Here is a 9,940-nt window from a genome sequence, read left to right on the forward strand (position 1 = left end):
ATGCATAACTGAAACGCTGAAGTGAATTTCATGTTATTACAAGGCTGAGCAATGGCCAGCATATCAGTATTAACACAACTTGTAATGCATCATACACTCCATGATAAGTTCTGTTTACATTGTGATTTGTCACTGGAGTTTTTCAAACCCCACAATGACAGCAATGAGTTACATGTCTGCTATGATGAACCCTGGGTAATGAAGCAGATGGCATATGTTATCCTACGTCTGGAAGACGGAGTACCTGCCTGCTGCACCTCAATGCTTTGCAACAGCTTTACATCGCCTTGAGAATTGTCTCCATAAATCATATGTATGTATCTGTTTCTGCAGAATAGAATATGTGTGTTGGGAAACAGGGAAAAACAGAAAATGACAAATTCATCTCTCGATGACAAAGAAGTAACACTATCTGTTCTATCAGCGTTGCTACATAAGAAGCTGCTTATCTGACCTTCTTAACGCAACTCAACATGGAAATCCGAGGTCACTTGTAGATATTCCAAAGGCAAGAATTTCCTAGACACAAATATGTCCCCCTCTAGTGGCTAATTATCCCCAATACTTTTGACAAAACAATATCAAGGCAAGGTCCATTTAGAAGCTGCCCTGGAGCTTTTGGTCATATCATGTGATCTCAATCAGCAGTTGGGGTTTGGCTAGTTGTTCAAATTTCCATTTCCAGGGACTTTAAAGGGCTATACCAGTGTTGCCACCTTTTTCAAATGCATCTATTTTAGTACAACATGAAAATGCAGATTTTTAAACTTGCTTCATTTGTGTAAACTGTCAAATCTTATTACACCAATTACTTCTCTGAGTGCACTGCATTTCTAATGCACTAGAGCAGTGGTTCTCAAACTTTTTCTGTCATGACCCCTTTCAAAAGCTGAAAAGTCCACAACATCAGATCTGCGCAGGGAGATAGGGAGACAGTAATGTTCCTTAAATGAATACATGACACAAATATAAATGCTAAATGTAAATTGTTTATCTCGGTGCACCAACTCCTGAAATTCACATAAAATAGAGTGTATAGGGAAATAAAAGTCAGACTATTTAAGCCTCTGCTGCATCGATTTTGACAATCTTTTGAAAATCTGTCTCTTGTGAGTCCCCCAGCTTTATGGAAGTGACATACGATATCATTGGATTACTCCTTTAATGTGTCTGAATGAGGGATGGGTCATGTAAATGACCTTATACGAAAACAAAACCATTCATTCATTTGTGTAACAAATAATTAATTCACTCATTTTCAAACATCTTGCTTTTATTGTAAGAAACCATTTAAACACTACACTGGCAAAACGTCTACACAATCAGGTTTAATGCAACAAGTTGAGAGATGTACGGTCTTGTACCACTAGATGTCATTATTTCACTGGTTCACGATGTGAACCACAATGTGGTCTGAGTGTAAACATCTATTCAAAAGACATAATTCTAACAGACTTCATTGAGAGTTGAGATGATATTTGTTGATAATCTTTCTAATCTTTTTACTGTCCTCTACAGTTACAGCTGAAACACTGTTGGTAAGTGTACTGTGCAAATGTAACATTTCATATGAATGGTTTATTAGTAGTGAAGGGTTTCAGTGGAGAGTTTAAGTACCAACGAAGGTTTAAATTATTATTAAAAAAAATGTCTCTATGGTTGACCTGGTTACAACCTGTGCACAAATGCACACTGTGATTAGGGTTCACAACTAAGGTTGGGAATCATTGGTCCAATGTTTTCAAACTTCCGCAAGAATTCTGAACATTTAGATTGGCTACAAAATCTTTGGTCTATAAAGTGCAAAGCTAGCAATATCATCCGTCTTTATAAACCTATATCAAGCTAACTAACTGCAATCAGCACGCAAACAGTGAAGTTCAATAAACAGCAATTACTCGCCTCGATATACAACAATGTTCTTTTCTGTCTCGTGAATCTTAATCTCGTAGAGCAGGTTGGGTGGGAGCAGCTTCACCATGTTGTCCCAGATGTACACAGCCACGTTCTCAGTTGTGCTAAAAAAGGGAGAAGTAACCAGTGTAAACAAATGTGCATATCACCTGTAGAAACTGAACGCAATTGATTTGAGGAGGCTCACCTGACAACATTGGCAAAATATGGGACGTCCTTATCCAGGTTTTTATGGTCCATTGTGTTCATGATGACTTCCTGCAGGAGGGAAGCAATCATTTAATCAATCAATGAAAAGGTGCAGAATAACAGCAGGTGTTCAGACATGCTTGCTTCAAGCTGACATAATTGATGAAATATGTTGTATGAAAGAAACCTGCACAGAGTAGGAAGCTTACACAGGTTCAAAATCAAAATCTATAGGCCACAAACATGTTTTTATTCTGTCCACAAAAGTCCAAATGTTTTAGTTTACGTGTTTTTAAATCAGTGAAAATCTAAATCGGCTTAAGAAGCAACATTTACAATTAGAACCCATTAAATCTTAATGCTTACATCTATCTCACTTTAGCAGTTGTCAGTATTTTCAGTGAATAATGGGACAATTATAACCTGATCAGTGGCAATGCCGTAGGCTTAACCCTTTAACGTCCTCTCAACCATTTGGAAGACCACATTTTAAGTCACTGTATCTCATTGGAAAATGTACTGAACTTAATTCAACCTGTTTAAGCCATCTCTACCATTCGGTGTAGGTATGCTGTGCTAAAAAAAATCCACTAGTTGTCACTGATTCTTTAAGCAGCATGCCTTTTCAGATACCCTATTTACAGGAAGTTAAAATCGTCAAAATCTTTTTGGTGGAAATTTTCAAAGGTTAGGATATTTTATTATAGTTCCAGAGGAATTACTTAACAGAATTATGCAAAAACAAATAAGTCTAATATGGGTCAATTTATTTTCTAAAAACATGCTCTACCAAACGGTAGAGTTGGCACTTCATGGTAAAGGTTGGCTAAGCTAATGTAATACAAATTTACTAGCTAATGTAATACAAATTGACTGCTTACTATGAAATTGAAGACTTCTGAACATTCATTATTGTTAACATGACATATATAATGTGTTTCCATTATATATATATATGTTGAATTAATTAAATAAATATGTCTTTTTAATGGTGAAATCATGCTATACCAAAATAATAATAAAAAGATAATAAATGTACAGTTTTTATGGAATAAAAAACTTAAAAACAAATATCTTGAAAACCAACTAACTATCTAGACATGTGTTGGTATTCACATTACTAGCATTATAAGTACATGGTTTGTAAGTGTGATTTCTCTTTTCTGTTTCACAAATAATAGATGGACACTAAAACATTTTATGGTACAAGGCCACAGAATTTTCCAGCCCTTATACCAGAAAATCCTCAAAACTCTGCCATTAATCTAAGTGATGATGATAACAACCAAATAGAGCCTCCTGATCATCAACATATCAGAACATACCAATCTGTACTCTGCGCAGGAGTTGGGGGATCTGATCAAAACTAGCTCCGAAGAGATTGACTATTTCCTGGCAGTACAACCTGTCATAGGTGTTTTCAACTTCCCAGCCATGGACTACTGGCACAGCCAGTCACATCTCAAGACGTAAAGAGATTCAATCCGTTACACCAGGCTATTAATTTTACTGATAATCAGCAGGACAAAGACAGTCCCGACCGGTTTCAGAAAGATGGCTCTTTATGCATTTTAATACCAACAAACATGTTAAAAAACATCATATAAAATGCTAAGTTGTTGCAGAAATAAATCTGTTTTACACTCAACAGCAGAGAAGGCGACTTCAGCACTTCATCTCTTATTGTGTATCTAGGGTTTACAGTAGAGTTCTTACCAAACTGTATGCACTACACAGTAACTTCATTGATTATTGAACAACAGCCACACTAAATCAAGTAAATACTGTATTTTGCAGTGATCTAGACATTGATACTTTGTCTCAGTATCTAAGTCTGTCTAAAAGGTTGAGAGTACATACAGATGTGTTCTTCTGAAATACTCAAAGAACAGAAATACTAGGTTTGTAATATTCAAAATGTTCAAAAATCAATGAAGTTACTGTGTAGTGCTGTTGTGTATGAACTCCACTATAAACCCTGTCTTCACAATTAGGGTGCTGAAAGTTAAGTGTTGAAGTTGCCTTCTCTGCTGTTAACTGTCATTTTATGATGTTTTCTAAAGTTTGTTTGTATTAAAATGCATATTTAAGTATTACCATGAAGAGCCATCTCAACAGTTTGGTAGAGCAGTATATCAGAAAAACTATTGGGTCTGTTAAAAAATTTTTTTGGATTATTATTGTTATTGACCTAATGAAAGAAGAAATGTAAAGAAATAATTTTTCCATCACTTTTTTCTTGGTGAGGACTATAAAGGGTTAAGTGTCAGTGAACTCTTTTAAGTCCCTTCTTAAAACATACTTTTATAGGAGAGCCTTTCCCAATCTTATTTGACTTTATTTTATCCCTTTTATTTTATCGTATTTTACTAATTTTATATTAATCTGTATTTTAGTCTTTTCAATGTTTTCATGCTCTTATCTTGTTTTTTTGTATTATTCTTTACACTTGTTAAAGCACTTTGTAACTTGTTTTTGAAAAGTGCTCTACAAATAAGGATTATTATTATTATTATTATTAAGCTAATAGTGGTGACTACTTATGTTATGTTATAGCAGGTACCCCTGTCATAATGGAGGTGAACTAGGGCTGCAGCTAACGATGATTTTAGTATTCGAAGCTTCTATAGATTATTTCAACGATTCATTGATGCGTCGTTTAAGAAGTACTTTTGCTTGGCGGCGGCGCAGGGGGGGATCAGCTGTGCACGTTTATAGGTGATAGATATTTATTAGTCCTTTCAGAAATGCATAGTGTGTCATACAGCAAACATCAGACCAACAACCAGACAGGTGCTTTACAAACACAAACATCACCCGAGTGCTATACAAGTTATACTACAGGCTCGTGCAGAATACACAACGTTCACACAACTTGCTGTCACACTACGTGACTGATCGGTGACAAGGATATCATTACACACACAACAGGAGCTGACAGCGGCTCTGTCACCTGACGCTGATTTCCAAACCATTTTATCAAGAAAAAGCTGTTGTTTGTTATTATAAAGATGGCAATTATAAAGACAAAGAATATTGTTGAAAGGATGGATTGGCACACACAGGTAACAGAGACTGTCTGCGCTACAGAGAGAGCTGCAGGGGAGTTAAAAGGTGCAGCTCCCCGACACCCAGTTAACTCCTGACTGTGAGGTTACAACTCACGGCCCAAAAAGGAGAACAAACGCACGTGTGCACATTTTCAGCTGAGGTCTGCGGCTTACTTTGGCTAGCCTTCAACTCAACAATCAATCATGATTTCAGTTAAATGCTAAAGTTGCTGTTACTGTTACCTTGTCTGTGGTCCGCTGGCAGAACATCGGCTGCTTTCTGATAAGGCGCCGTCGTGCAGAGGCGACAAAAGTTTTGTTTTACGGTGGACGGACGGTAACATTACAGAGTTTTTGTTTTCTTTAGCTTGAAATAATCCCATAGTTTGGACACTTTCTTCTTTGTCCCTCACTGTTTTCTCTCTCTTCCTCCACTTTGCAAATAGCTCCATTCTAATCACGTTGTGTTCACAGCTTAAGAGCAATGTGCGACAGTAATAAATGTCCCTGCAAAATTCTGTGCTGTATAGTTACATGGATTAAACGAAGCATCGATGCAAAGAATTTGTGTCGAAGCATTTTATTAATCGATTTTATCAATGAATCGTTTCTAAGGTGAACTAAACATGAGTATGGGCTTTTAGGGAGGGGCAGGAGGCACCGCTGTAAAGGAAAGGGTGCACTGGATTTATAACACAAGACAAAAAGTGTGTGATTGCAAAACAGCATGTGGCACAATAATCATTTTATCTCAATTAACATGTTTTTATAATCTTTGGAAGCCAAAATCAAAATCTTGTTTGATATTTGATTAATTGTGCAGCCCTATCCAAGCTAAAGTAATCAAATAAATAATGCAAAAAATGTCTCTGACATGTTGTGGAGTAAAAGTATAAAGCAGCATAAAAGTCTTGTTGATGAGATGATCTTACCTCAATGCACTTCTTCAAGTCTGTCAAGTTCATGACCATGCCAGTGAGACGATCAACCTATAGACATGCACAGGATGAAGGTGAAACGTGTGTTTGTCACATACAGACTCTATGGGAAATGTTTCATCCCATATGATGAGCATGGCTGGCTCTTTACATTTTGATTTAGTTTCATGTTAGCCTTCACTTATTTGTTAGTCAAATTATTTATTATTTGTTTTGCACTTAAAAGACTTAAAAGAATAGCTTGTTGGTGATGACGTGATGAAACTTGTTCAAAAAAATGTCTCAAAGAGTCAAAGAGCAAGTCCGGTTATCTACACCGTCTTACTTAAGTGGAGGAAGGATATTCACCTTTCCATACAGTGTCACCTCCACTGTGGGCAGAAAAGAGAGCATTGAATGAGTGGGAGACATTGAAATAGCAACTGCAGTGTTTCACATTCACACTCCATGTAATGTGCTACAGAACAGGGGCGAATTAAAGAGTGTGACAGACCTTTGTAGTTGTGTCCATGACCATTGGGATTGTTGCATTTTCCATACACTCTTTTATTCTCCTCATCACTCAAGTGAATGCTGGAAAGAAGATGAGGTAACATTTATCACAACTAATTTAGAGATCAGGCAGCATGGAGCACATTTGTGCCAAAGAAGAACAGTAAAAAACAGATTAATATAATTAGCATATTAGCAATTAGCCTCATTGCTGGTTTATTTTTTCTTATGTGATTTTCATCTTATCCTCTATGCGATCGATTATTCAAGAACATGCAGATAAAAAGTATTTAGCAGAATGTTATTTGCATAACACAGCCACGCAGAAACAAAACTGAATGATAGCAAAGGTGTTTATGTTAAGTCCATACTAATTCAGTGAGCTCTAAACTTGATGAGATTTGATTTAAAAACTAGCACAGAAGTCAGTGGTTGTTTGCACCATGAGGTTAATCTTTTGGGAAGATGTTCTAAGGTAAGCACACATGGCTCATTTCAGTTAATAAATAGCCATGTTGAAGCTGGTTCCAAGAAGAACAAAGGCTCTGTTTGCCTTCAGAGGCCTCGACGTCGATACACATTTCAGACACAAGGTGAAATGTCAGTTTTTCACTACAAAGTTTTCAAATGACCAACCACAGAAGTAAGAAAATAAGAAGTGTGAAAACTTTTGATGCTGCTGCAGTTTATTGAATGTGGATTCTGTAAATATAGTTAACAATCAGTCCACAGCAGAGGCTAACAATGAGTATGTAGTTGATTTAATACAGGATGCTAAAAGTGAAAGTAAAAAGATGAATCTGCCAGTGTCTGGCAACTGAATCAAGCCTGTGAAGCCTGATCTCGTGTCACAATATAAGCAATGTTTCCCCACACCTGCCTGCAGGAACCACAGGAAGACAGACAGGTTGAAGTTTTGTTTGTTTTTTCACTTTGCTGATGTGGGTATAGATAAAGGCTGAATGGCCGTATGAAGGGTTGTTTGATAAGAGTAAACTGCAAATGGCACGACTGTTAAGCCCAAAAAACAAACAACAACAAAGAAATCCAGAGAGTGTATGACAGTGTGGCCAGCAGTGGGTGTCTGATCTGTTGAGGGATGTCATAGGACAGAGAGCTAAATATGTTGCTGCATGTCTTCTGCCCACGCTACAGGCTGTGATACAAGCCCCAACTGCAGAGTAGTAGTAGAAACTATCTTTAAAATAAATCATTTCAATTGTCAGATAAAGACATTTTCAAAGGTCAAACACAGACCTAGATTAGATTACTTAGATTAGTTTTAGAGGAAAGCAGTGTGCTTCAGACAAAAGGGAGAAACTCCCCTCCTCACAATGGCTCAGAGGACAGCAGAGGGAGGGGCTCACAACAGAAGACCTGTATGAAGGAGAGTAATGCTGTCCATTGATTGGGCAAAAGAGGACTCACTGTGTTCTTTTCATTTTATATAATATTGTATGTTTTGCTCATATTTTGTATATTTGGTTTTGAGTTATTAATAAGTAAGTACCAAACTGAGTGTCTTCCAATTTGTTGTAATAAAGTTTATTCAGTATAATAATTTAATTGCCTTCAAATGATTTGATATGTTTGTGATGTTTGTATGACCCAGTTTATCAATGAGTGCATTTTGGATTTTTCCTTTTGAACTGTCAAGGCCAGTGTTTCTCAGTCTGGAGGGGCAGGCACAGAACCGCTGCAGTGGGTGCATGGATGGGGTGGAACTAAGTTGAATGAACAGGATTTATGTAGGGGGGAAAAAAACACTTGCTATCGTGCTGACCTGTATCATTTCTTTTATTTCAATCAAATTAAACTGGGCTCCTTTTGTATTTTTTGCTCCCCCAGTGTTGTTAAAGATTGATAAGAATTTAATCCGTTTAGTTAGTTAGTGAGTGGAGGGGGAGCGTGGACATTTTTCAGCTTTTGAAGGGGGGCATGACATAAGAACCACTCGCCTTGAGGGTGTTGCTAGTCCCTCAGTGAGTGTGACGATTTGGTGATTGAGCCGATCTGTTGCTCAAAAAGGGGGGAACTGTGAAGGAATGTTCCTTCTTTAAGGGTAATATCACACAGGGTTTCCCCAGGTCATGTCCAGATCTTTGGCTGAGCTAAAGTAAGTAAGTAAGGTGACCGCATGCGACTCGCCATCTCCTAGGTAACCCAAGGTTGCGATTATCTTTATTTTGTGTTATTGCAGACGGTCTAGCTGTCTTTAAAAAGTGTTGCATGTGACTTGAATGACAAACAACGTGACTACGGTTAACTTAGGTAAGCACAATGTCTTGTTTTATCCAATCGAATCTTCACACATTTATAGATGGATCAATAATAACCTTATTTGAACACCTAGTGAATCCCTGTAGGTCTAGGAAGGACAAATACAAACCAGCATGTATCCTTCAGATTTGGTTTGGTACAACACTATGTTCTCACTCCTTACTGCTAAAGCCTTGTCTCCCCGGCTGGGCTTCAGTAAATATGGCTGCTTAAGACATCCTGAGTTCCCTGGCTGATTTTTTGGTTTAGAGGTCAGGTGGTAGGTCTATTTTAGGTCAAAGATCAGATTATGCAGTGCAAATTTGTTAAGAGGAATCCTTAAGAAGACTGGTCTGCAATTAGCATTATACTAGCACATTAGCAATATAGCCTGATTATTGCTTGTATTTTCTTATGCACATTGTTATTTGCCCTACCATTTTTACCCCTGTCCGCAGGGCTGGGCGATATGGCCAAAAATGTTATCACAATACAAAATGTCATATAATTCGATATCAATAATTGTCAAGTGTTTCTTCTAACTGTGAGGTGTCCACACTTGACAAGGACCAGACTTCGGATTTCACTCAGAATAATTTATTTGAATAATTGAACAGGAGTTGAACAGTATAGGTAAAAACCTTTAAACACAGAAATAAAAAGCATTTTGAATAAACAGGTATTTCCACAGTAAACACAAGTCAAGGTAAATATTTCAAAACGGTAAGTATATTTAAATTCAATATTATTCTCCACATTTCACCAAACTAATTATGCATTTTAATTAATCTTTAACAAAACAATTTTGGCTTACTATTTAAGCATTCTTTTACACAAATTAGGTAAAAAACCCACACATTTTAACCATATATATCCATGCATTTGAACATAGTTTCTCCCTCTCTTCAACCATGCAGCGACAACTTTAACTCACCCATATTAACACCTAAACAGAAAAAGATTTAAACAACATTCAAGTGAGCTTACCGATAGCCCGTCAAATCAAAAGTCTCATTCCCCGCAGTGGATGTGTGCTGCCCATTCCGTCGTGTCAGTCCCTTTCCACCAGCCAAATGACTGCGTTATATGCTCCCGCTG

General features: G+C 37.2%; 1 protein-coding gene across 1 annotated transcript; it reads right to left on the minus strand.

Moving 5' to 3' along the window:
- Positions 1–1,255: 1,255 nt before the first annotated feature.
- pts (6-pyruvoyltetrahydropterin synthase) lies at positions 1,256–6,664 on the minus strand (the record flags this gene model as incomplete). Its single annotated transcript, XM_046067996.1, is given in 5 exon segments — positions 1,256–2,018; positions 2,102–2,172; positions 6,086–6,142; positions 6,440–6,462; positions 6,585–6,664. Coding segments are annotated over 5 exon segments (355 nt in total), but the record flags the coding sequence as incomplete, so codon positions are not given.
- Positions 6,665–9,940: the final 3,276 nt, after the last annotated feature.

This window comes from Micropterus dolomieu, linkage group LG14, assembly GCF_021292245.1.
Source record: "Micropterus dolomieu isolate WLL.071019.BEF.003 ecotype Adirondacks linkage group LG14, ASM2129224v1, whole genome shotgun sequence".
Classification (NCBI taxonomy): Eukaryota; Metazoa; Chordata; class Actinopteri; order Centrarchiformes; family Centrarchidae; genus Micropterus; species Micropterus dolomieu.